This window comes from Lontra canadensis, unplaced genomic scaffold (assembly GCF_010015895.1).
Source record: "Lontra canadensis isolate GAN:19392208 unplaced genomic scaffold, GSC_riverotter_1.0 scaffold4, whole genome shotgun sequence".
NCBI lineage: Eukaryota > Metazoa > Chordata > Mammalia > Carnivora > Mustelidae > Lontra > Lontra canadensis.
Window position 1 is genome coordinate 35,351,081 of NW_022630998.1, and position 27,517 is coordinate 35,378,597.

Genomic DNA, 27,517 nt, shown 5'->3' on the forward strand with positions numbered 1-27,517 from the left:
TCTGGGTGGCTCAGTGGGTTAAAGCCTCTGTCTTCAGCTCACTTCATGATCCCAGGGTCCTGGGATCGAGCGCCCCGCATCGGGCTCTCTGCTCAGCGGGGAGCCTGCTTCCTCCTCTCTGTCTGCCTGCGCCTCTGCCTACTTGTGATCTCCGTCTGTCAAATAAATAAATAAATAATCTAAAAAAAGAAAAGAAAATTGTGGTGTGTACGTGTATAAATATAATGGCATATTATTCATCCATTAAAAAAAAATGAAATCTTGCCATTTGCACCAACATGGATGGAGCTGAAGAGTATTATGCCAAAGTGAAGTAAGTCAGAGAAAGGCAAATACCATATGATTTCATTCATATGTGGAATTTTAAAAAACAAAACAAATGAGCAAAGGAAAAAAGAGAGAAAGAAACAAACCAAGAAACAGACTCTTAACTACAGAGAATAAACTGATGGTTACCAGAGGGGAGGTGGGTGGAGGGATGGGTGAAACAGGTGATGGGGATTAAGGAGTGCACTTGCACTTGTGATGAGTACTGGCTGATGTGTGGAATTGTTAAACCACTATACTGTACACCTGAAAGAAATAGAATACTGTGTGTTAACCACACTGGAATTAAAATAAAAATTTTAAGGTATATATTTAATTGTATATAAACAATATCTCAATACAGGTTTATTTTCTTAATTTGCAGCATTTGTCCGATGTTATGGCCTGAAGTGTGTCCTCTAAAATTCTTAAGTTGAATCCTTAACATCCAATGTGACTACATTTGGAGATAGGATCTTCAGGGAGATAATTAAGGTTAAATGTGGCCATAAGGGCCAACAGGACAGATGTCATTATAAAAAGAGGAAGATACCACTGAGTTCTCCACAAGCACACAGAGAAGAATCCATGTGAGGACACAGTGAGAAGGCAACCATCCACAGACCATGAAAAGAGGTCTCACAGAAAGCAGTCCTCAAGGTACCTTGATCTTGGGCTTCTAGCTTTCAGAATAGTGAGAAAAGTAATAGCTATGTTTCAGCCACACAGCCCGCTATATTGTGTTATGGCAGCCTGAGCACAGTGACACTCCTGAGCGTCAAGCCCAAGACAATAATAAACTCATCATTCCTTACTAACCATATTATTCTTGAGCCTATAATATCTTTAGCCCACTGGAGCTTTTCTAGAATACATGTTGAGAGATCAGCAGTTGTTTTAATTCCATAAAAGGTCTTCACCAATAGGTGGCCAACATTTCCAATAGCTAGTTTACATGTTAGCCCCCAAGTGATGATGGGAACACAACTTTTAGACCCGTAAGAGCAAAAACTGAAACAAGACAGACATTTTGGGGGTCAAGCAAGTGGAGGAAGATGGTAGCAGCTTCTCAGTCACATCCCAGTCATGTGTCAGATTTGATATTACTAAAAGCATTGCTTTCTCTTGACTTTTCATTGAGTCTCACTGGGCACTGGCACCAAAACCATGCAATATGGACTTTTCTCTTTTTTTTCTCTACCATCTCATTTGTTAGATGAATTTCTGCAACCAATGATTCCATTGGTTCTCATCTCCACTAATTATGGTTCAGTTACCAAGAGCAGTAATATTTAGCTGTCAAACTATGATGCATCCTTCTCCTTTAAATCTACCTTAGGGGAATTCAAATCTGGTTATAAAGAAAGGCTTCTAAGGGAAGGTACACCTTTATTCTGACCTTAGCTTATTGAGAAGAGCTGTCACAGTCGATGTCTGACCTTGTATCTCCCTTGAAAGGTTTCTCATCCAGGAAAGCCAGGGGGCAAGAACTAAGCCAGACCGTGGTCACTGCCAATATCAGCCCTGATAGTCAGATTTGATTCATGAAGAATTCATTTGAGTACAAAAGGACAGGGGCCAGGTGGCAAGGACCAAAGACAGATGACAAAAACTGACACTATGGGGCGCCTGGCTGGCTCGGCATTGAACGTCTGCCTTCGGCTTAGGTCACGATCCCGGAGTCCTAGGATCGAGCCCTGCATCAGGCTCCCTGCTTGGTGGGAAGCCTGCTCCTCCCTCTCCCACTTCCCCCTGCTTGTGTTCCCTCTCTTGCTGTGTCTCTCAGTCAAATAAATAAACAAAAATCTTTAAAAAAAAAAAAAAGGATAAAAAACAAAACAAAACCTGACACCATGTTAGTGCTGCGAGGGGTCTGAGAGATATTCTAAAGTTATCCTAGAGTCTTTCTCACCCCATGTCCCATCTGTCTACAAATCCTGTTAATTCCATTTAAAACTTAAACCAGAATCTGACCATCATTCACCATCTTCACTGCTATCACATAGGTCTCGGCCAGCCCATCTCTCACCTGGATTACTGTGATGCCTCCCAGCAGATGCCCTAGCTTCATCTTGACTGTCTTCAGGCTTCTCAGCGTGGCTGCGGCAATGGTGACCTGCCCACACCTGAAGTCAGATTCCATCACTCCCATCTCGCTAGGTCTTCAGAGCAGACAAGGCACTCAGCTGTCAGGCCTCCATGACCTCCCAACATCAGTCTCTACTGCCTTCCCCTTACTCATGTGCTCCTTGAAACACTAGCCTCCTTTCTGCACCTTGACCTTTTGGACACGTGGGGCCTTTGCATCAGCTATTCCTCCTGCTTGGAAAGTACTTTCCAGCCAGCTACATGGTTCATTCCCTGCTTCCTTCAGGCCTTGGCTCAAATGTTCTCTTTCCCAGGTAGGCCTTCTCTGACCACCCAATTTACTAAATAAACATTCCCTATCCCATCCTGGGGAGTCCTGAACGCCCCTTCCTGCTTTATCTTTCTCCCTGCCTTTCCCTAGTTTCTCCCTAGCACTCTCTCCCAGGCACATATGGCCAGCTGACCTTCTTTCTCTCTACTTTTCCTTCTTTGCCCTCTCCCCACAGATGAGAAGTTACAGAGAAGTGACCATCCTTGCAGTCTGCGCCCTCCTGATGATGCTCACAGCTCTTACCGACCTCCCGAGCTTGCATGGACAGAGACAGAGAAAAGGCCTGCCGACCAAGCATGTGCCCCTAAACATAGGGCTTAGGGAAGGACCAGGAAGGCCAGCTACCCCCAGGCCAGAGTTAGAGGCCATCTAGGGATGAAAAGCAGGCAGGGACCCATGATGCGGTGGTCTCTGAGCTCTGTCCCTTCCTCCCTCCTCCTGAGAGCTACACTCTCCACCAGGGCTTCTCATCAGTGGACTGACCAACCTGGTACAGCATGATAAGATATTCTCTCAGCCCTCAGGCCCCCCATGCAGGGTCTTGAGCAACCCCAGAGTCTCGCCCACTGACTGTAGCATCTCAGACAACATTGCCATGGTCTCTGTGTGCTGTGATGCCCCAGGATCGGGATACACTGCTTTAAACCCCTCTACTCCTTCCACCATCTTCTCCCACCTTCTTGCTTATTTTACTCTCGTGCAGTTCCAAAAGCCACAGGATCTTTTCCGCTGCTGCAGAGACCAGTGGGTGAGCTATAGCCTTTTAGATTGAATTTATTCCCACCAGGAGTGACAGCACGTTGAGAACTCCAGTGTGTGCCATATTAAAAGATGGTAAATGCTCTTCCCTAAAGAGGAAAGCCTGCTCTCTGATGGTGAAAATACTTCAGTGGCCACTGTCCCTCTGAAAATGCTATTCTGGGGTAAAGCTAGGTTCTTCCTCTTTGAAACATGAAAACGTATGTTGCAGAATAATGCTCTTCAGGCAGAAATGATGTCCAACGAACGGGCCCTTTGACAAAGCTGCTCGTAGTAAACCGTTTGTCAATATTATGTATCTCAATCTTGTGAATATCATTCCATCATCAGCCAGGACAGGATCTAGAACCCCTCAACCTTCCAAAGAACTCTTAGGTTACTAAGAGGACCTTCTGTGCTGATTTTGAAACAAAGAGTATTTAATGAAAGCTACCTAAGGAATTTAATTTCCTCTTTATATTCCAGTCCACTGCAAGGAAGATGGTCTTGAACTTTCTTTTAAAAATCACTAAGAGGAACTAGAAAACAGATCCTAAAAACCTAGAGAAATCACTTGTTTTTCTATTGTTTAATCAGCCGTGGCTAATTGTACAGATGTACAACTGTAAAGAATGCATGCGGTGTGTTAGTACACTTATTAGGTCACTTTCCTCACAATGTCCCAACCTCTTTCTTAGTAATATTCTCTACAGATCTCATCCAGGAGTAATATTGACACTGGAGAATACTGTCTGGCCATGTGTTAGATGATTGCATTTTCATCCACTTGCATCTCAGTTTAATTTTCTTAGTCATTTAGAAACTGATTCAAAGATCAAAACCTGGGGGTACTCTGGTAAGGCAAGCAAATCAGGTAAGCCCAATATTTTTTAAAGATGTGTTTTTATTTTTACGTATTTGAGAATAGAGAGTGAGAGAGCACAAGTATGGGGCAGAGAGAGAGGGAGAAGCAGGCTCCCCACCAAGCAGGGAGCCCAATGCAGGGCTTGAGCCCAGGACCCTGAGGTCATGACCTGAGCTAAAGCCATCCAGGCACCCCTAAGCCACAATGTTTAAGTAGGTCCTCACTCTCACATGCTGACCACTTGGGGGCCTCCTTAAATTTAGCACCTTAGCCTCCTCACTCCTAAGGAGGCATGCACACTCTGGGTCAGTGACCTATGTCACCGGTCTGGATGCTGGGGTCAGATAACACCTGGGTCAGGGATGTGCACCTTTTGCAGGTAAGGGACCTAGATCCCGGTCTCTTCTTTGTCACTTCTGCCACATTTCTCCAAACTAAGACACCACTGATTACACAAAACACCATCACTTTGTGTACCACTAAGAAAAACATGCAGCCCATTAAAATATGACTTAACGGTCTAATGCCAGCCCTGTAAGAGGCGCAAACTGGTCCCACTGGCCACTCACAGCTCTGAATTTTCTCACCTATACTGATGGATTAGGCAATTTCTCCTGCCTTCAGTTTAGTTACTTGCCATGTGATAGGTAATCCTCCTGCATGCATCTCAACAACAAAGCATAAATCTAGCTTTATGTACTTGTGGGTATCTTTTCTTTATCCAGCACCCTTGGCTGCTACTTTGCAAAAACAAAACGAAACAAAGCTGAAATTGCATCATCCTCCAATGACAAATATTTGTTCTATCAATATCAAATTTATATGCCCCATTCTCTATTTCCTTGACTCTCTTTGTAACTGTGTCAACAGTAACTTTTTTGTTTCGGTGCTGAATCACCGTGTAACCTTTTTGAAGTCTTCTTAATCAGCAATTAAATTCAATCTATGGGTTGACAGCAGGGCACCCACGTCCACTGAAAAGTTGAAAATATCAAAAGTGAAAACTGAGTAAATACATCCCCTGGGGACTGCCTGTGGGCGGGGGTGGGGGGGGCGGGGGACGACAACTTATAAGGTGCCATGCCCTCCCCCGCCTCCCCCGCCCCACCCTGGGGAAATGGTGGTCACAGATTTAGGCTGGTAATGGACACACTCCCGGCTTTAATCCAACACTGCCATTACTTGGTTTTAGAGTAGGAAGCACGACAGGAAACACAACACGGCAGCATCTGCTGTCTCGCAGGAAGGCCAGCGGCTACTCACGATGCAGAGTCTTGACCTCCCCACACCACATGGCGGATGCACACCGTGACTAGGGATGAGGTGCCTGGCCCCCCGCGGGCCCAGAAAAGCCACTGCCCTGGTTTCCCACGGGCTTGTCTATTGCTCCAGGACTGCAGGCCCAGGGCCTCGTGACAGCTCCAAGCTCTCCTGCTCCTGGGACGGGCCCAGGAATCTGGAGTTTCCCAGTAATCCAGACAGATCATCCAGCCCAGGTGTAAGGGCAATCCGTACTTAACTACTTACGTTTCCTAGCGGAAGATGCCGTCATTCCTGGTCCGTTAGCAGGAAAAAGGTTCCAGGCCTAGCTCTCAGGCCCCACCGACTGAAAACACACCCTGATTCTGTGAGCATTAGAATGGGACAGGGAACATCTCAGAAAAACTGAAGTGCTGCTTTTACGTCCTGCTTTAACTGCCAGCCCTAGCTGCCTCAACTGAAATGGGGAGGATAATTTAAAGGGCTACATAAAGGAATGGTCTCTTGTGCTCCTTTTGGGCTCACAGATCTCGCTGTGAACCTATGACCTAAATATGTGTGTGCTACTGGGAGTTTTCAAGTGGTCATGTGATTACTTTCCTCTGAAGGTAGATGCCTCCCCAGGCTACTGGGAAGCCCTGGGAGCTCAAGCTGCAGTCCCTCTGGGTGGTCTGTGCCCCTGGGGAGCAGTCTGGGACACAGCACATTGTGCCTTGACAGCTCCAAGAGCTTCTGAAGCTGCAAATAATCAAGGTCATCACTTTCATCCCCTGGTATATGCCAACTGTTCTACATATATTATCTCGTTTCATTGGCACCCTAACATTTAAGTGCTGTTCTTCCCATTTTACAGATGAGGAAACGTTGCTGGTAAGGGGCAGAGTGGGAATTAGAGCTCAGGCGCCTGCTTCAGGATTCATGTAACCACCACGCTCATCACCTCTCCTACAGTCTCTGTCTCACATTAAAGGAAAGGTTACTTGATGCAAGTAGTAACACTGGGCCACTTTAAAACCATATCCAGGGAATTCAGAAAAATAACACTTTTTGTTAGTCAGTAGCTGAGGATGAGATGTGAAAAGATGGCTCTGTGATATGGCTTCAGAAACACCCCGGCCTCCCCAAATAAAAAGTGGGAGACTACACCTCAGGATGGGCCACATAATGACAGCGATGATGGATTTTGGGCTGAATTGCGCCCCCTCCCCCAAATTCATATGTTGAATTCCTAGCGCTCCTCCCCCAGCTCAGAATGTAACTATATCTGAATAGGGCCTTTAAAGAGGTCAGTAACATTCAACTAACTCATGAGGGTGGATTCCAACCCAGGACTGTTGCCTTTATAAAAGAGTATGCGTGTGTAGGGTGCACCGGGGTGGCTCAACCAGTTAAGCATCAGACTATTTCGGTTCAGGTCAGGATCTCAGGGTCAGTGGATCAAGCCCTGGGTGGAGCTCTACGCTCAGCGGGAGTCTGCTTGAGATTCTCTCCTTCCTTCTCCCTCTGCCCTTTCCCTGCACCTACTCTCCTGCACGGTCTCGCTCTCTCTTCCCCCCTCCCTCAAATAAATAAATATATATATATTTTTAATTTGTTTTAGGGGCGCCTGGGTGGCTCAGTGGGTTAAGGCCTCTGCCCTCGGCTCAGGTCATTATCCCAGGGTCCTGGGTTTGAGCCCCGCATTGGGCTCTCTGCTCAGCGGGGAGCCTGCTTTCCTCTCTCTCTCTCTGCCTGTCTCCCTGCCTACTTGTGATCTGTCAAATAAAGAAATAAAATCTTTTTAAAAATTTTTGTTTTAAAGAGATTATAACACAGACACACAGAGAGAAGATCACATGAAGATGCAGGAGAAAAAGGGTGAAGGGGAGCAGAATGTGCTACCCCAAAATATGCCTCTTTAGCATAAGGATTATTCTGAACTGATTATTTTTTAAGGAACTGCAGACACCAAAGAAGCTCTGAAAACAGGGTAGCAGCTTACCTTTTGTAAGAGAAATTTACATTCGAAAGGGATCTTGTACCAGGAAGGGAGCTATTACCAGAGATAACTCCCCTGAAAGGCTTATCTGCAGGGCAGGGCAACCTTGGTTTACCAAACATTCACTTTTCTCACCTTCCCTTGAATTGCCTTTTCCCCCTGGAAACCTCAGACCCCTTTCCCTTAGATCAGGATGATATATAAACTGTGATCATGTGGCCGCCTTTTGACAGGTCTCATTATCTTTGTGGGACTCCAGAAAGTGCCATGTAATTACGTGTATGTTATTAAAATTTGTTTTTCTTCTGTAGATCTGTTTTTTTGTTTTGTTTTGTTTTTGTTTTTGCTTTTTATTTCAGGGGGCAGGGTATCAGCCAAGAACCTAGAAGGATAGAGGGAAAATTATGTTTCCTCCTCTACAGTGGCCATGTACCAGCCAAGGAGAGAGACCCTCAGAAGAAATCAACCCCACTGACATCTTGATCTAGGACTTCTGGCCTCCAGAACTGTAAGATAAATTTCTATTGTTTAAGCCACCCAGCCTGTGGTACTTTGTCATGAAAGCCCTAGCAGACTAATACACAATGCTATGTATTTACCACACAATTTCCTCTTTCTGGATGTAGGAAAACAACATTTTCTACCCTCCCTGCATTGGGGTGAGGTCCTTGTGACTAGTTGTGTGTGACCAAAGGATCATAAATAAAAGAAATACACTTCCTTCCTCAGCTGAGGCACTTAAAGGCGGGTGTTATTTGCCCATGGTCCTTCTCTCCTCCTCCACCACTGCCATGGGACCAGGGAGACAGTATGCTCTAGATAATGGAGTTACAAGATGGCAGAGCTTCCGTCAGCCTGGCTCCCTCAGTGACTGTGTGGGGCACGGCACTCTGTTAACCTGCTTTGGACTTTTTATATGAGAAATAAACTTTTTTTTTTTTTTTTAAGCCACTGAGGTTTCAGGGGTTGTGACTGCAGCATAGTCTAGCCTCTCCTCACACACAAATCCACCTTTGAAAAGATGGACTACCAAAAACCTATTTCAGGACTTAATGTGCCATTGGGTGAAGCCATATTAAATTTCCGGATTTGCAGGTAAGATGCTCACATAGGAACAATTTCATTTGTTTACCCTCTAATTGTACATATTTGCAGAACCAACCTTAGAACCAATAGGTTCGACCACCTCCAGCTGACAGACGATACAGGTGAGACCCATTGAGATTCCTGGTTTGGCAAAAGCCCAGAAACATGTTAGCGGAGGAACTGGACTCCAAACCAAAAATTATATTTCTTTGAGTGACAACAAGTTGGCAATATCTATTAAAGAGTACATATCAGGGGGTGCCTGGGTGCCTCAGGGGGTTAAAGCCTCTGCCTTCAGCACAGGTCATGGTCTCAGGGTCCTGGGATTAGGCCCCATCAGGCTCTCTGCTCAGCAGGAAGCCTGCTTCCCCCTCTCTCTCTCTGCCTGTCTCTCTGCCTACTTGTGATCTCTGTCAGATAAATAAATAAATAAATAAAATCTTTAAAAATAAAAAAATAAAGAGTACATATCAAATGGTAACTATGCTCTTTCACTCAGCAACTTAACCCCTAGGATTACTTGACCAGAAAGAGCTGAACAGATGTGCAGAAATATAGAAATAAGAAGATACACTATGCTAGAACTATATGTGATTGTGAAAATTCAGAAATAATAGAAGTGCGTACTTAAAGGGAATTGGTTAAATAAATTATGGTTCATCATCTGCACTCAAATCTATATAGTTAAAAAAAAGAGTTCAACTTTTTTGTCCACATGAAAAGACACCTATGTCATATTTACTGGAGCACAATGATAAAAAGTAGAAAAAGAAAAGTAAATTAGCAATCATGAAAGATTTCTTAATCTCCATGCACTGACGTGTATCAAGTACCTGACATCTGGTAGACACTTTTTGCCCTCCCAACCCTCTCCTGCGTTTTGCTTGAATTGTCATAAATAAACCTAAGTAGGTGATCCAACTCTACTACCTACCAGCTGTGTGATCTCAGGCCAGAAACTTTCACAGCTCTCACACCTATAAAACTGAAAGAAATAATAGCATTTCCTTCAGAAGGTGTTATAGGATTACATTAGACTATGTACATAAGGTGCTCAGAAAGATGCTTGGTGCATAATAAGTGCTTAGTAGACAGTCACCATTATGGTGATGGTAATGATAATGATACTCATCTCTGGAACAAGCTTTCTTGCAGTTTGTGTTGCATTTACTTCTGCTTTTTCTCTCTTTAAAAAAAATTATCTAGGAAGAAAACATAATAAATCATTCCACTTATTTCTCTTCCTGAAATTAAATAAAAAGACAATGCTTTTTAAAGCAGTGCTTATCCCAATGAACTCAGCAATGTTAGGTATTCTGTTTAATGTGGCTTCTAAAGACAATTTCCCTATTTCATTACCAAAACAATACACTTCTTCTCTGGGGAGTTAACAATAATGGAGTCATTCCCAGGTAAACAGAGTGTTTATCAGGGATAACCTAAAGGAGCCCCACTAGATGTACACCTGCCCTCTTCTGCCAAGGGATCAGCCTGGGGCTTCTCCTCTACTGATTTCTGTAACACTGTACCTATGGCAAGGATCTTTCAAAACCACAGAAGGAACCTTTTATGTGACCACACTCTAACTTAAACAGGACTTTCTATCTGAGGTCCTACCCCGTGCATTTGAAGTATTAATTCAACCAACCAGGCTTATTTCCCAGACCGTAAGCCTGAAAGATTTGCGTGGCTCTAGAAACCAGCTGGAATTAAAATTCAATGTACCCACCGTTCTGATCCGGTCCATGGATGCTCTATGGAACCAAGTATAATGCAGAATGCAAGGAACTAGTGAGCATTTGTTGGCTATCTAAGCTTGGCAAATTGCTGCTACAGTGGACCCAAGAATTAAAGGTTTTTTTGGAGCCTTTTGTAGCAGCTCAGTCCCAGCCTGTGTGTGGCTTGCCCAAAAGTTTCACAGCTGGGCAGTGAAACAGAGAGGGCTGGAGCCCAAGGACTGGCTTCCCAGGGAATGCGCTTTCCACTGCTGCTGGATTATCATTCTTCCGTTTTTCCTTCTTGGACAACCAAGCAAAGTTAAAATAGCTCGTTCAAGGTCAGAGGGGCAGTCAAGCACAGCTGGCAATGCCAGCCGGCAGATTATAAAATCCTAAAGGGAAGGTCCTCCTACCTCACCTATTCCCACCAACCCGGTGTAAATGTTTTTGTTGATTGTCTCCCAAGAGAGTTTAGAGGAAGTTTCTCTTCTAGGTCAGTACTAGGTGTGTAAACACGTGTGACACACGTGTCTGTTACCGGCCAAGTAGGCACACACGCCCCCCCCCCACACGCCCCGACCTGGCGGCTGGCAAAAGTTGCCACTGCACAGCGATGGTCGTGCAGCCCTAGCGACTCGCCGCTCGCCCACTGTAACGATTCAGCGACTTTTCTTCCTGGGGTTGGCAACTTGGAGACTGCAAACTGGCGTCAAATTGAGCCGGAAGCAGAATGCATGACCAGGGCTAGTCTAGAGGGTACAGAGGACCCTGTTGCACATTTAAGACCGCTAGCCAAGCCTCGTCTTCGGCCACAGTCCGGGGACCCGCGACTCCTTGATCCTGTAACTAAATGCACTCAGGTGACTCTCGGACGCCCAGCAGAACGCCCACAAGTTCAAAGCGGCAGCTGGCAGATTCAAGCTTCCTCCCTGGACGAAACGCCCCTCCCTGAACTGCAGACTGCTCTCACCCGCACCTTCCTATACCTCCAAGGTGTGAGAGCCTTCTTGGCACCCGCGCTGCATCTGCCCCACAGGAGGCGGGTGGTTTAAACCTCACGCTCCGTCTGTGTGCCCAGCGAGCGCCGGGCGGGAGCTGTGCGCGCGGGTGAGAGCGGGTCCCCGGAACCGTGGAGGCCCGGGTGCCGAAGGGACTGCACGCAGGCTTCCGCCACCAGGACGCCCACCCTCGCTTCCCCTGTCCCCCGCCCCCCAGGCTGGGGCTGGCGGTGGTTCGCTTCCCGGGAAGGGGGGTGACTGCGGCAGGAAAGCAGGGGCACCGCGGCCGCGCAGAGAGGCGTGGGAAGCTCGGGGTGCAACAGGAGCGGGTGGACCCGGCCCGTCGCGGCACTAGCTCGAGGTGACGCCAGGGAGAGCGCCGCGGCTGCTGCGCAGGGACAAGCACGAGCGGCCGGCTGCTGCTGGTGGGCGATTGTTAGCGTTCGGAATTATCAGCCGGGCGGTTACACCAGGCACTCAAAGTGCTCCGCTCCTGGGAAGGGAGAAGGGAGTAGGGCACCAGGACACGCAGAGACCAAGGAGGGTGGGAGGAGAAGAAACATCCTTCCTCACCGCGCGGGTGTCCGAGAGGGGCTGTGGGGGACAGCTCTGGCCTGGTGCCTGCGCACCCAGCCCGCCCAGCCCGCTCGCGGCGGAGCCCAGGCGCCCGGGGCTTTGGAGAGGGGGGAGGAGGCGGCCCCGGACGGCTGCCCGGCGCGGTGCCCTTGGGACGTACGGACCCTGCGCGAGGGGCTCACCTGGCGGGCCTTCGGCGGGCAGCGCGTCTGCTCCATGCCGGGGCGGGCACGCGGCTGCAGCACCCCGCACCCCGCGCCTCGCGCCTACGGGAAGGGTCTGGTGGTTCCGAGGGACTCTGGCCCCGAGCCGGAGCCTCTTAGAGCCTTCACTCCCCAGGCACGTCCCGAGGCCGGCGGGTGCCTGGGTCCTAGCGCCCCTCCCGAGGTGTGGTGCCCCGACTCTGAGTCCGCTTAGCGCACCCCTAACTACTCCGCTCCCCGCAGGGCATCTCCCCCTCCCTCGAGGGAAGTCGGGTCTCGGTAGAGCTTCCCATCCTGGTGCTGGTTGAGACTCGGGGATTGGGCTCCCAGCTTTCTCCTCATCTTGCCCACCCTTCTCCACTCTCTTCTTGCGTCTCCACCTCCAAGTAAACAGTGAAGAATCAGATTTATCTCATTCCTCAATTAAAATTCATATATGTTATTATTTTAAAGAGACTCTAAAGTCAGAGACATTAGTCATTATTAATACATACAGTATAGCATATAAAAGATCATTCGTCCTCAAAGTGAAGGAGAGCTTTTCTATTTATATGAATATGAAACCATACCCTATTATGTATGTGTTGTGTGTGGTGGAGGGTAGGTAGGATTATCCCTCAGATTAATTAGTGCAGATAATCTACCAACTGTGAGTCAAGTTTGGATCAAGCCAAAGGTGCTGCCATCCTTTCTGCTCCCCCTAACCCCCTCCCCCATTTGAAGAGCTGGAATCAAAGGTCTGGGCAGATTCTACTATGAAGCTTGCAGACGTTTTTTAAAAGTAATAAATTGTTCCTACTTAAATCCCTCAGCTGTAAATAAGCCTGGCTTCTTACTTGTGATTATTATCACACCTGCCCCATACCTGGTTCCTGGGTGGAGGGATTTCTAACAAAGACCTAGAGAGTATTTGCAAAGACTTTTCCTTTCTCAGCTGCCCACAGGGCTGAGTCAGTCCAGTTAAAACCAAGATCAACAACAGCAATATTTTCCTGCTGACTTTCTTATCCAGAGAGGCTGATGAGATTTCTAATGACAGAAAAGGAAAACAAGTAGCATGAAACTAGTCCATAGGACATGGAGAGAGACAAAGAGAAACATTATTATTTGGGTGTCAGCCATAATCTATAAAGGCCAATAGAAAGGTATGACAACAATATGAATATAGTCTTCATAGTCTTTTTCTAAGGAGCCCAAAGTTTTCCCTCAAAAGCATTCCTCTCTGTGTGCACAGACTCTAATATGGTCACCAATTATTCCCATCTCCTGGTGTTCATGCATTTATGGAACCCTGTGACTTGCTTCCTACCTGGAGCAAATGGTGACAGGATGTCACATCAAAGATAATTTTTTTAAAGATTTTATTTATTTATTTGACAGAGAGAGAGAGCGATCACAAGTAGGCAGAGAGGCAGGCAGAGAGAGAAAGGAGAAAGCAGGCTCCCTGCTGAGCAGAGAGGCTGATGTGGGGCTTGATCCCAGGACCCTGAGATCATGACCTGAGCCAAAGGCAGAGGCCCAATCCACTGAGCCACCCAGGCACCCCCAGGATGTTACTTCAATGATTATGTTACATAGCCTTGCTAGGAGACTCTTTCTTGCTGGCTTTGATGAAACAGAGAACCTCAATAAAGAGGTCCATGTGGCAAGGAACTGAGGGTGCCTCTGGCTAAGAGCCAGTAAGAAACTGAGGCCCTTAGTCCCATAGATGAAAAGGACCTAAGTCTTGCCAGCAACCAGGAGAGCTTGAAAGAGAACTCTTCCCGAGTCAGACCCCAAGATGAGACTACAGCCCCAGCTATCACAGAGGACCCAATGAAGCCATGCTCAGACTTCAGTCTCACAGAAAATGAGGTAATGTGTACTGTTTTAAGCCAATTAATTGGTGGTAACATGTTATGCACAATAGCAAAACTAATACACTTCCTCCTTCCACAGATGAAAAAGTGAGGCAAAAGGGGAGGCAAAAGGTAGAAGGGCTAACTAAGGTCATTTAAATTGGCAGCAAAATCCCCCATTATGTCATAATCGTAGCCTCTCCAGGCCCCATACGGACAAGGAAAAGCAAAACAGCAAAGACATCAGGAGGTGAAAGAGCAATTTCAGCCTGAGATTTGGAGGTGGTGGAGCAACAGAAGAACTTGAAGAAAGTCTGAGGCAAAAAGAACTCAGCAGGTAAAAAGATGCCTTGAAAAACTCAGGGCCAATTGACCTCAGCAAAAAAACAAAAAAACACGTTTTCAGAAAGAAAAGCCAATAAATTAAAAGAAAAACAGGAAAGAGAAAACTAATAACAGAGAGACAATGAGGAAAAACAAAGACACTAAATCCTCTGAATTTCCTTTCCAATTATCTAGAAAAGAAAAGCAAAAGCCATACTTTCTCCTGTGACTGCGGGGATTTTCCAGCAGAGCTGCTCAAGAAGTCCTCACAGACTATCTGCACACAGCACATGCCTGTGGCAGCCAGCAGGCTGTCTGCGGTTCCCAAGATATAACATAAAATCAGATATCATCTCGAAACTACTAGCCAGGGTTCGGAGGGCTAGCACCTATTTGCTAGACTTTAAGTGTCTTTTGATGCCTAAAGTTTTAAAGTGTTCTGTTCCACCCTGGATGTAATACAGTTTAATTGAGCCCAACACTTAAACCCACTGGACATTTCCTGTCACATACCATGAAGGGTATTATAGAGTTGGGTATGACTTTCAAAGAGAGGAAGGGGAGGAAGGGAAAGAGATGGAGGAAGGGAGGAAGAAAAGGAAAGAAGGTAAGAGAAGGAGAGGGAAAGGACAAGAGGCAGAAAGAGCAGGAAAGGGAACTGAAACAAAGGGAAGGAAAGAAGGAAGAAAAATAAGGAAAGGGAGGGGGGGAGAAGAAGAAGAGAAGAAACCTGAGACACAGAGTTTCCAGTCTAGCACAGTCTACCATTTAGGGTCTTTCGAGCATGGCACTGGTCATTATTTGAAGACTGAAGATGTTGATGTCGCTGACAAGCTGGTGCTTGTGTGATTGCCACAGTGTGAAAACCCAGTACAAACTGGTGCTACCAGTGTTTGGTAACTTCTGGAGAAATTAAGAAATTTAAAACATTTAAATTAAAGAAATTTTAAAAATTTAAAACGCTGCCACAGGCATGTGCTGTGTGCAGATAGTCTGTGAGGACTTCTTGAGCAGCTCTGCTGGAAAATCCCCACAGTCACAGGAGAAAGTATAGCTTTTGCTTTTTCTTTTCTAGAAATTTAATTAAGAAATTAAGTCCATGTTTTACCTTCCATGATCGTCAATGACCCTGGCAGCACATGTGTTAAACTCCTTCTGTAATTCTTCCACTGGTTGGCATAGCGTTATCCTGCTCCCCCCAATCCCTCTCCTGAACCAAGGGAATACACAGACAGTCCATATCTGTCCTCCTGACAATGGACGAACAGACTCTGAGAGGCCACTTGGTGACGCCTGTGGTCTCCCTCACTCCATGAGTAGTTTCAGGATCCTAGCCACCCCAGGTTTTCCTAATCATATTGCGACCTCAGACAAAATCAACCAAAGCTACTCAGAAGAAACAAAACACACTTCCTACAGAATTCAAGTCCAGACATCCTCCAACCTGGATCTCTGCCCTCAGGATGGCTCGAGACAAAGGAGAAGGGAAAAGCAGGTTATCACCTAGATGGGCATTAGCCCTGTGGTCTGGAATTACAAATTTGTAAAGAATAAATGTGAACTGGGAAGTTCAGTATTATCAATAAAATCTCATAATTATTTATTAGTAGGAAGTCATAGGCATTAATGATGAGACACCCTTGCCTTCTTATCTGAGGAGAGGCCCCCATGTCAGGTGGCTGTCACACATTCCTTTAAGCATTTCTGAGAGCTGAACCTCTCCCATTCTTCACTTATACTTATATCACCTTCAACACATCTATCTGTCTGTCTGTCAGGATATTTTGAATAGGGGCAAATTTGTTTAATTTTATAGTTGACCCTAGAACAACACAGCTTTGAACTACAGGGGTCAACTTACACATAGATTTTTTTCAATAAATACAGTACAGTATACTATAAGTGTATTTTCTCTTCCTTATTATTTTCTCAACAGTCTTTTCGCTAGCTTACTTTATTGTAAGAATACAGTACATAATACATATAACCCACAAATTTTGTGTTAATGGACTGTTTGTGTTATCAGTAAGGCTTCTGGTCATTAGTAGCTAAAACTTTAGGGAATCGAAAGTTTCAAGTGCATGTGTGACTGTGTAGAGGGAGGGAGGGATGTCAGTGCCCCTAACCCCTGCACTCTTCAAGCATCAACTATATATTCATTCATCCACCCAAAGATCTTTTGGAGCAACTACTACATGTCAGGAATGATTTTAGGTGCTGAGGATAGACTGTAAATAACATGAATCCATACTGTCATGAAGCTTACATTCTAATGGAGGGAAGAGAGACAGTTAAGAACAAGAGGAAAGCAAAATATCATCTTATGATCTGAAAAACTGAAGGGTAGGCCATTTTAGTTTGGGAGGTCAGAGCAGGCTACTCTAGGAAGGGACATTTGAACTGACACATGGTGTAACTCATGGGGCTGGGAATGCAAACATCGGGGTGAGGACCCCAGAGAAGGGAATAGCACATGCAAAATCCTCCTGGCAGGAAAGATCTTGGTAAGTTCAAGAAAGAGAGAGGAGGCTAGTGTGGCCAGGTGCAACAGGAAGCCTTGAGGTGGTTTTTAGCAGAGAAGAAACACAGAATGACTTTTGGAAAAGTCACTCTGGCCACTGTATAAAGAATCCATTCTAGGGGATCAAGGGTAGATGCAGGTAGGACAGTAGGAGGCTGCTGGAGTGAGCTACGTGACAGATGGGGATGACCAGGGAGAAAGCAGGGCAGACTTAGATGCATTAATTTTGATTGTCTGGCTGACAGGATTTGTGATGAAGTACATGTGGGGGGTGGAGTGGACAAGGATAGTCAGTCCCTAGGTTTCTGGCCTGGGCAGTTGGGTGGATGGAGGTGCCATTTATTGAGATAGGGAAGCATGTGAGAAAAGCAGGAAAAGCACGGGTGGGGAAGCAACAACCTGGCCTTGGCCTTGTTCAGTTTGAGTCTCTATTAGACTTCCAAGTGACCTTGTCAAGGAGGCAGATGGGTCTTTGTGTTTCAAGCTCAGCAGAAAGGCCAGCACTAGAGTCATAACTTTGGGAATCATCAGTTTAAAGCTGCCACCAGAAGCCATGGGTTGGATAAGGTCACCAAAGAAGGCCATGTAATCAGAAGGGAGAAGAGGGCAGAAACCCACACTGTGGGCCTGCCAACTGTTACAGGTCAAGCAGAGAAGCAGATGCCAGCAAAGAGCCTCAGGAGCCATGGCCATATAACAGGATGAAAACCCACCAGAGAGAATGAAATTATTTAAATGAGTTGTCCACTGATATGAAGAGCTAGAAAATGGAAAACTCCAGAATGATTTGACACAAGGAATAGACATAGAGATTGTACATTATAAAGATATATCTGGTTGTAGAGGAATGCATGGGTTGAGAAGAGAAAGAGGGATACAGAGATAATTAATAACAATCTAGAAGGAGCTGAGGAGAGCCTGAAGAAGAGTATTGGCCTTAGAAATGGAGGGGAGGGGGAGAACAGGAAGGATACTTGGAGATGGAGTAGGGGTTTGTAATGGATGGGCTATGAGTGGGCAACTCCTGGGTGCAGTAGTTCCCACTAAGACAGGTGCTACTAGGTGAAAGCAAACACTCTCGGTGAGCAGTTTGAGTCTGTTGGGTCTGAGGTGTCCATGGAACACACAGGAAAGATGTCTAGTCAGAAAGAGGAAACAGGTCTGCAGTGGTGGGAAGTATTTGGTTTGGAACTAAAAATCCAGCCATCATCAATACACAGATATGAGAGGAAGCATGAGCAGGAGAGTTAAGGATCCAGTCTCAAAGGGTTTCCAGAAGTGAACACAGAGAATTGGACAAAGGAGACACCAGCAGATGGACAGTAAGATAACCTGCCCTCCGACCAGAGGTTGATTCCAGGCTAACTTCTTCCAGGCAAGGACATGGAGTTACTCCCTAACAGAAGTAGATTTCTTATAGAAAATGAAAGTCAGCTCTGCATACACACACACACACACACACACACACACACACACACACACACACACAAACTTATCCCAACCAAACTTTCCAGGCCTGGAAGTTCTTTCCTCCTTTAAAAAATGAGATGGAGGGACGCCTGTGTGGCTCAGCGGGTTAAGCCTCTGCCTTCAGCTCAGGTATGGTCTCGGGGTCCTGGGATTGAGCCCCACATCAGGCTCTCTGCTCATCAGGAAGCCTGCTTATCACTCTCTCTGCCTGCCTCTCTGCCTACTTGTGATCTCTCTGTGTCAAATAAATAAATAAATCTTTTAAAAAAAAGAGAGATGGAGAGATGTAGTCATTAAAAAAATATACTTCTGTTTCCCAAATTTATCTAAGGATTAAATGCATTTCAATCAAATTCTTACAACTTTAGTGGGCTTTTAAAAATATAGATATTGGGGCACCTGGGTGGCTCAGTTGGTCAAGCAACTGCCTTCAGCTCAGGTCATGATCCTGGAGTCCTGGGATTGAGTCCTGCATCAGGCTGCCTGCTCAGCAGGGAGTCTGCTTCTCCCTCTGACCCTCTGCCCTCTCATGCTCTCTCTCACTCTCATTCTCTCTCAAATAAATAAATAAAATCTTTTAAAAAATAAAAAAATAAAAATTAAATTTAAAAATAAAGATATAAAAATATACAGATAAATTAAAAAATCATTGCCCTTAGATTCTGACCAACGCTCTATTTCTGCCCCTCCCACTTCACCCCTCCTCCTCCAACTTATGTTTTCCTCCTATCACTAGTCATCATACTCAAGTTAAAGACAAGAAATGTCCCAATTAGCAAAACCTCTGGGAATGAAGCAATTTCATAAGAGAATTGTCCATGTTTGGAAGCCGGCCATGCACCTTGTAAATCAGGTGATCAGTGTTCAGATGGATCATGCAGGTCCCTAACAATACTTCTGAGACTGTGACCCTATATCACAGTTGCTAGAGGCTAAAAAACAACCACGCAAGTACAAGTAAACAAACAAGCCTCCTCACCTATTTCCGACTTGTTTGCAAAGAGTTAATGGTAAATCGTATTGACACTCCCCCAAATTCTGAAGTCAGGGAGGTTTATCTAGATGGCCCCCTGCTTCCCTTCTTTGCCTGTCCTCTCTTCTTCCCCAATCCAGATACCCACTCTGTGCCCACCTGACCTCCTGCTTTCTTCTCTAGTTTGAGGAGGAGCCGTACCCTCCACCTGTGCTCACAGATCAGCTTATGGCACTTGTGTGAATGTGTCCAAGTCAAAGCGTTACCTCAGGAATTTGCATTACGCATCATTTACTTACTACTTTCTTACTTACAGGGGGGCTGGGTGGGGTGCGGTGGGGTGGGGAGGGATGCCAGAGATGAAGTAAACAGGTGGAAAACAGGGATGCTTCAGGTCTCAATGTGCCTAGGCTGAGAGCTCCAGCCTGTGTGTGTGTCTCCCGATTTCTCCCCTAGTGCCCTGCACTCCCCGCAGCCTGCACTAGCACTATACTTTCCTAATGGCGTGTCTGTAGCTCCTACCAGACTAAGCTCCTTGAGGGCTCAGTCTGTATCTGTCTTATTTTTGGATTCCCAGGCACAAAATAAGCACTCAGTAAGTGTTCACTGAATGAACAGATGAATTGAAGTTGGACTGGAGTAGGAGTTAGAATGTTGTTCTTTTAAATGACTGAAAACGATGGCGAGATTTAAAAAAAAAAAAAAAAAAAGACTGTTCTTTATCTCCCAAGGGCATGAAATGGCCTTTGTTCCCTGGCTGGTATTAGAAGGTGTGACCTATGGGTTGCCTGGGTGGCTCAGTGAGTTAAAGCCTCTGCCTTCAGCTCAGGTCATGATCGCAGGGTCCTGGGACCGAGCCCCACATCAGGCTCTCTGCTCAGCAGGGAACCTGCTTCCTCCTCTCTCTGCCTGCCTCTCTGCCTACTTATGATCTCTGTCAAATAAATAAATAAAAATCTTTAAAAAAAAGGGGGGGGGGAAGAAGGTGTGACCTAAAAGGTACTAGAGGCAGGAAAAACAAACATTGTCATCCTCTGCTTCTTCTAGGTCCAAGAATGTTAGCTCCTGACCCTAACTTTGGATTCCCCTGTCCTAAGACTCCCAGATGCACCTTTTATGTTGCTTGGTGTTCTTGATGTTTCATCTATCACTTCGTTCAAACAAACATTTATTGGGGTATACTAAGCTCCAGGCACAGTGCTGGGCATTGAGGATTTGACAATGAACAAACCTAGCCTAGTCCCCGTGTTCACCAATCTTGCAATCTGTTTGAGTTACTATTTAATGAACTGTCTGAGCCAAAGACTCCTTCACCATCCACCATTCATCTCTCCAGCCAACCAATTCCCTGTGTCCCTTATTTATAAACTTCTGAGAACAACAATGCAGTAAATGAAGGCTTACTGTAGTTTGGGGTGTTTTGGAATCACAGAAATATTAGAGCTAAAGAGGATTTTGCCAGAATCTCTCTGTCTACTCCTCCAGATGGGCTCTACATCTTCCTTCCCTGACCCTGTGCCCTGGGAGGTGGACCAGTACAGAATACAGCAGTGGGCCCCTTGCCCTCGACTTCCAGGCAGTTGGAATCAGCCACTATGGGGCATCAACTCAGGGTGAGAACATGGGCAGTAGCTTTGACACGCCATGGCAACCCAGAGCTCTCTCCAAGTTCCAACGTTGGCTGTCTCGCCTGTCCCAAGGGTGTTACCATCAGCCTACATATAGTAACAGCTTCTGGACTCTCACTAGCTCATGGATACTGCACCATCCCTTGTGGGGTTCCTGACACCTGTCCAAAATGTGTAGGACAAGCCTTCATCTGTTTCCTGATGGGCATAGAAAACCCTTCTCCTTCAACCTCTAGACATGGAATTATAAATGCCTAAACAAGACCTACTTTGAATCCCTGGCCTTTAGGGCAATTTGGAGCCACACTGTGATGATACTTCTACCTGCATTCACAGACTGGTTTTTTAAAGCATATCCTATGGGTTGGACGAAATTATGCCAAGATGAAGGCCTGAGTTGTCAACTAAAACAAGTGTACAAGAAACCAAGTGACAGATGCTTGGCCTTTCAAATGCCAAGAAGTCACAGCCAGGGGAATCAAGTTCAAACTTGGCCATGAGGCTGACATCTACCTATTCCAGTTCTTTCTCCAAGTCATGCCCCTGAACGGGCCGAAGTGCCATTTCTTGGTGATCTTCCACCCATTTTGTTCACAAACCTACCTCTGCCTGGAATCCCTCCCCAACCCTGCTTTCTATATGTCCAATCCCTTTCCATCCTCTAAGGCCTTGTGCAAAGGGTTTCTCCATCAATGCTCAAGCTTTCCATGATTATCCCAATCAGGAAATAGCTTGTTTTCCTCAAGATACTTGGAGCAGTTTGTTTGTACTCACTCATATTACCTACCATCACTTTTGCTAGAATTATTTACGTTCAGGCGTTTTTCTCACTCCTAAGCCCTGAAGAACCCTGAGGGCAGGACAGTATCTTATATGTCTTTGTTGCCCCTAAAGGACCTATTGCAGTGAATCAAAATTGAACTTTCTAACTACATAGTTGTTGACTGACTAAATACATGAATGAATTAACAACCAAAATTATTTTCACTTGGGATGGCGATAGAATTTCTTCTGCGTCTCTGAAGACCAAACTGTATTTCACTTTTTCATCCAAAAATAGCAAATTCGTAAAAGCAAATCGCACTATATTTGAGGAGAAATATTTTCAGATTGTTTCCATATGTGTTTCTATATATACCAGTTTATGCAATATTTTAAATCAAATTCAACACCATGTGGCCATGTATCTTCTAGACGCTCATAACGATGATTTAGGTCAGAGCTTAAAACAATAACAATAAAGTTCTTAAAGGAGGTCTGTTCATTTATCCCTCAGTTCTGCTCATTCTCTAGATGTTTCCTTGCTAGGCCTGGCTCCAATGTCACTTTCTATCTGTGACCGTTTCTGACTTCCCTGGGCAAAACTGCTCTGCCCTGCTCTACCCAATTTTCTGTTGCCCTTTGTACAGATCTTTGTCGTGGCTTTCATCCCACAGCTCTGTGTTGCTTATGTTCCCATCTCCCAGTGAGAGCAGGAGCTCAAGAGCAGGGACCTTGCCTTGTGCACCCACTTCTGTCTTCCCAACACCTAGAATAGCACCTGGCACAGAGTAAGCTCTGAGTAAATGCGGTCTAAATTGAGTTGGCGTAATGTCAACTGTGAACTTTGGCACCCAAAAACCCAGCCCGTGCTTTCTTCAGTTTAAAATCCGTGACATTAATGAATTGCAGGAGATGTAAGAGAATGAACACACACATACACATACACACACACACACACACACACACACATGCACACACACACCTGCTCTTTGGAAGCAGTATCCAGATTTCTTATCTATACCCAACTATTTAACCTTATCCCCCATTTAGAAAGCATGGAGCACTTGCACGTTAACTCCTGTTTGCAGCTCTAGGTTAGCACCTCAGCACCCATTCAGGATCATGTCCTCTTCTAGCTAAATGATAGGCAGGGCCATGTTTCAAGTGAGGGAAAGCAGGAGGAAAGACATCTAGAACAGACTGAGCATTTAGCCTGTGCTCAGCCCTTTGCCTACCTTATCACTTTGAATCTTCGTAGTATCTCAGGGTCAGCCTTATTCCATTAGCCCCACGTTCTAATAGACATCTCTCGGGGTCAGTGGAACCATTCATCTTAGACACGCTATCACTAGAGTGTCTCCAGTGGAGTATCAGGATGGGAATAAGTGTCAGGTTCACCTCTAACATCACCTCATCACCACTGGTTCACTAATTCACTACCTTGCAGACACACTGACCTTTCTATTACCTGAAACCCCCAGGTCTTTTCCAGATTGGGGTGATTGCACATGGTCTGCTATACTTGTTCCCCCCTCCCCACCACAACTCTCTTTACCTGGCTAGTTCCCACCAATCGTACAGCCTAGTGGTTCTCAGAGTGTGGCCTCCAAACCAGTAATCTCAGCATTTATTAGTTTGGACCCACCTCAGACCTACCGAATCATAAACTCTGGTGGGGGGGGGGTACCCAGAAATCTGTTGTGGTTTGTTTTTTTTTTAAACAAACTCCAGGTGATTCTGAGGCACATAAAGTTTGAGAAGCACTGTTCCAGGCTTTATCTGTCAATTCTTCAAGAGGAATTTCTTGACCCCAGCTCCCCAATCTGTATCATACCCCCATTGTTACTCTCTCATAGTAGTTATTCATTCATCACAAACTGCAAATTATGCAACTATTGGCATGTTTGTTTGTTTTTAAATCTATCTTCCTCAGGGTGCCTGGGTGGCTCAGTCAGGTAAGTGACCAACTCTTGGTTTGGGCTCAGGTCATAATCTCAGGGTCTTGAGAACAAGCCCCTTGTTGGGCTCTGTGCTCTGCAGGGCAACCACTTGAGAGTCTCTCCCTCTCCCTTTGGCCTTCACAAACCGCCCCCACCACCACCTCTAAAACAATAAATAAATCTTTTTTTTTTTTTTTTAATCTACCTTCCTCACCAGACTCTGAGTTCTGTGAAGGCAAGGACCATGTATACCCAAAGCCTTACACCATGCCTGACACAGAGTAGGTACTCAATGCCTACTGGTCTGTTTTTCCTAGCCAACCTAGTATGTGACCCTGGTGTATTTCTTGAGTTCACTGTGAACTTTTGCCTCCAGTCATAAAAGGCATAACATGACAGACAGCCAAGTCTCATTTATTCACCATCCAAAGTAAAGACCACTTATGATTCCCGGTGTCTCAGACTTCCTTCACTGTCCATTGCTAAGAAACCACATGTATAAATGGGGTGGGAGGGACAGGGATTTAGATAATTAATTATCAGTAACCTGGGTAAATAACTTAGTGAAGGAGGAGAGCAGAATCTCAGCTATGTTATTTTTCAGATTCTCAATGGATTCTGACCACTCTTGCTTTTTACTCAGAACTACTCCACAGCCTGGAAAGAAGCCTCAGTCCCTGTTAACCCAAGGACTCATTCTTTTCTTCCAGGCCTCACATGTATAATATGGAACCAAGATTCACTTTCCACCTAGGCTTGGTTAGACAGGTATTTGGATTTTAATTTCCTCAGAAAAAAATTTTAATATACATATTTTTCTCCCAGTGGCCAAAGGGACAGCCCTGTAAGATCCCTCCTGACAAGAGTGTCACTCAATGCTTTTCCTAGGTGAGTCTTCACCTTACACAGGAACACCCAGAGGCAGCTGGGGGTCAGGAAAGCAGCTGTAATCTTGTCCCAGGTAAAGAGTCCTAGGGACCCTACAGCACACCTCAATGTTCCCTCCCTGAACCCCAAGACAAAATCAGATTCACTTGAACCTTCAAGGCAGGCTTACGCCAGAGACAATCCAAACAGCGGCAGCCCCACCTGGCCCAGTTCTACCTTGGCCAACACGGCAAGGATCAGGACAGCATGCTTCTGTGTTCCTCAGCGCTGCTCTTCTAACACTCGTTCACGAAGACAATTCTTTTCTCCACGCTGTGTTGCTGAGTGGAGAAGCTCACTTGTCTCTTCACCCCAGTCTTAATCAGCACGATCATATCTGTTCAGTCAACATACAGATTCTCAACCTTTGCATCTGTCATGAAGCAAACTCAGAGAAGTGGAACCACCTGGCTGGGCTAAGACTTAAAAGCAGCCTTCTGTGGGGTTCTCTGATCTCCAGTCCAAGGAGGGAGTCCCTACTCCGTGTTCAATGTGGTAGACATGCTTTGTTTTCCTAATGTCATTTATCCCCCACATTAACTCTATGTGATAGGCTCAGTATCTCCTTTTTACAGATGTGGGAACTGAGGTCTAGAAAACTTAAATACCCTTCCAAGATCACACAGCTAATAAGGAAGCATTTGCACCCTGGCAACACCTTTGATGCCCTTGTCCCAAAAACCCTTCCAGTGAGCCTTGGGAAAGGGACTTCTAAGTGACGCCTATACCCCAGTATAAAACCTAGAGCATGTCCAGTTACACCCTGAGCCTGTGGAGTCTGCTTAGTGTGACTGTACCACCAAACGTGTATTTCCTGCAGCCTTGTGTTACTGCTGTACTTTTCTGGCTGATGAAAATGGCCCATGTCTCATTCACACCCTCTTTGCCCTTGGACCTCACCTCCACCCCAGCACTTGATGTAATCACCTATGGGAAGGGGAAGCATGTGAGACAGGCTGAGAAAGCAGACACAGGCTTTCAGCATTGGTCTAAGGTGGGCTGTTGCAAACGGAACCGTGAAGGCCTGGCCACTGCTGGGGCACATGAAGATAGCCCCCTCCTCCCCAAGCAGCTGTCAAACCTGTAGGCCAGTTAGGGGTGAGAGCAGCTTGGAAGGTGTTCTCTGTTTTCCTGCATTGTATCTCTACAGCTTACTCTGTGCCAGCTTTACCCAAACTGACTGAGAAAACTGACAAGAGTTAGAAAGCAAAACAAATGCATGCATAGGAACTGCAGTGGAGTCAATAAAACACAGATCCAATTTTGTTGGTGCTGTGGGAAACTCTTGTTGCAAAAACAAAACAAATAAGACATCCAAAGTTGAAGGTAGTACAGTCCCACTAACACCCATTTCTAAATATCTTGGGAGATTTCAGGAGACGGGAGCTGGTGCCGGGTCCCCTCTCAGGGCGTGGCTGTCCTCATGCTTCTCAGTTTTCAAATCCTTGGACTCTGTTGGTTTAGGAACTCAGAAGGCCTGAGGCCTCTCTTATCACACCTCGGCATCAGAATCCTGAATAGCAAACATCTTCTGAACTGAGTACAAGGAAGTTGAGATTACTCTGGGGTCAGAGGCTGATAAACAGAGTTTTAAAAAGCTGGTGGCAGGAGGCCCTCCTGAAAGCGACAGGTTTGCTGGGCCCCTGGGTGGAGCTTTCATTTCAGGATAGGCAGAGGGCCCCCTGTTAGAGACACTGTGTCTGGATTTGAGGCCCTGGCAGGTCATGGAGGGAGGCCATTTGGAAGGGCTCAGGCCCCTAGTCTGGCCCAGAGCAAGGAAGCAGAGTAAAGCTTGTTCTGTCCACTCGCTGGGCACACACCCATTCTCTCCTCTGGCCTAGGCACACCCCCAGAGGCTGCTCTCTGCATGGAGACATTACTGGCCTTTGCCATAGCATTCTGTACTGGCTTCTACCATTCCTTCCAGATCCATCTCTGCTCCTAAACCTGCCCTGCTTGAGGACTGGGACCCACCAGGACCCGAGAGGTGGGATGGTTGCTGCACAGGCAGTTCTGGGTCAGACAGCTAGGACCATGCTCCTGGGGCCAGAGCCCAGTTTCATGCCCAGACAGCAGCCAGGCTCAGAGCCAAGCCTGCCTCATGGCCCCACGGCTCCCTGGCCTCCCGCCAATCACCCATGCCAGGAAGGAACAGTCTGTAACCAGAGGGGAGTGGGCCACTGGGCGCCCTGCGCTCTGACTTCTCCGGCAGCTCTGCCCAGTAGGAGTGTGATGCCTTTTGCCCAATTTGATGGTCGGTACAGAGGTTCAAGGGAGGGGCAGGTGGGTGGTAAGATAGAAATAGACACCGAATTCTGCAGGATCCCAAGCTTCGAGTTTGAAATGTTGTTTTCCAGGCTCAGTCAGTCACAGAATCATTTGTCATCACTCGGGTCCTAACAGAGGAAAAAATACAATGGAAAATTAGATCCCGTGTCACAATGTCATGGGTATAAATAAAATGAAAGGCAAGCTTGACGTCAGTAATGAGGATTCTCACATTCCACTTCACTTCCTCATCGTCAAATATGCAGCTCAATTTACCCCCTTGGGTGGTGGAAACCGGTTAGTGTAAACAGGTGGGGGCTCTGACGTTGTGAGGACTGGGTTGCTTTCTCCCTCAAAATCCCCCAGGAGCCCTGGGCAAACAATCCCAAGGGTGGGCCTCACTCCCTGTGCTGTGTGTCCCCTGGGTATGCAGTGACATTCTTAGCAGATGTCACAAATCCTTCCTCTCAACCCCTCTGCTTCCACAGTCCATATTCTGGCACTCAAACTTTCCTTCTTGGGGGCAGTCAGCTTGTCCCTTCACCACACTTCCTGAGATTAGCTAAAGGGACGTTTCTCTACCTGGAGAAGAGAAAGGAGAAGCAAGAAAGAGAGAGCTGAGGACTTCTTTGCACAGGGACAGGGTGGCCCGGATGTGGCTTCAGCCTGCAGAATATGGGCTCGTACTGATTCATATTTTGAACACACTCTGGAATATC

At 46.2% G+C, this 27,517-nt stretch overlaps 1 protein-coding gene across 2 annotated transcripts in view; it reads right to left on the minus strand.

Moving 5' to 3' along the window:
- The window catches only part of PDE8B (phosphodiesterase 8B), a 276,199-nt gene extending 264,022 nt beyond the window's left edge, over window positions 1-12,177 (minus strand). For both annotated transcript variants that reach the window (XM_032847993.1, XM_032847987.1), the window contains exon 1: window positions 12,127-12,177. In XM_032847993.1, coding sequence (XP_032703884.1) covers window positions 12,127-12,162 — 36 coding nt within the window. In that variant the 5' untranslated portion in view covers window positions 12,163-12,177. The remainder of the gene's footprint in view (window positions 1-12,126) is intronic.
- Between the last annotated feature and the right edge of the window lie 15,340 nt (window positions 12,178-27,517).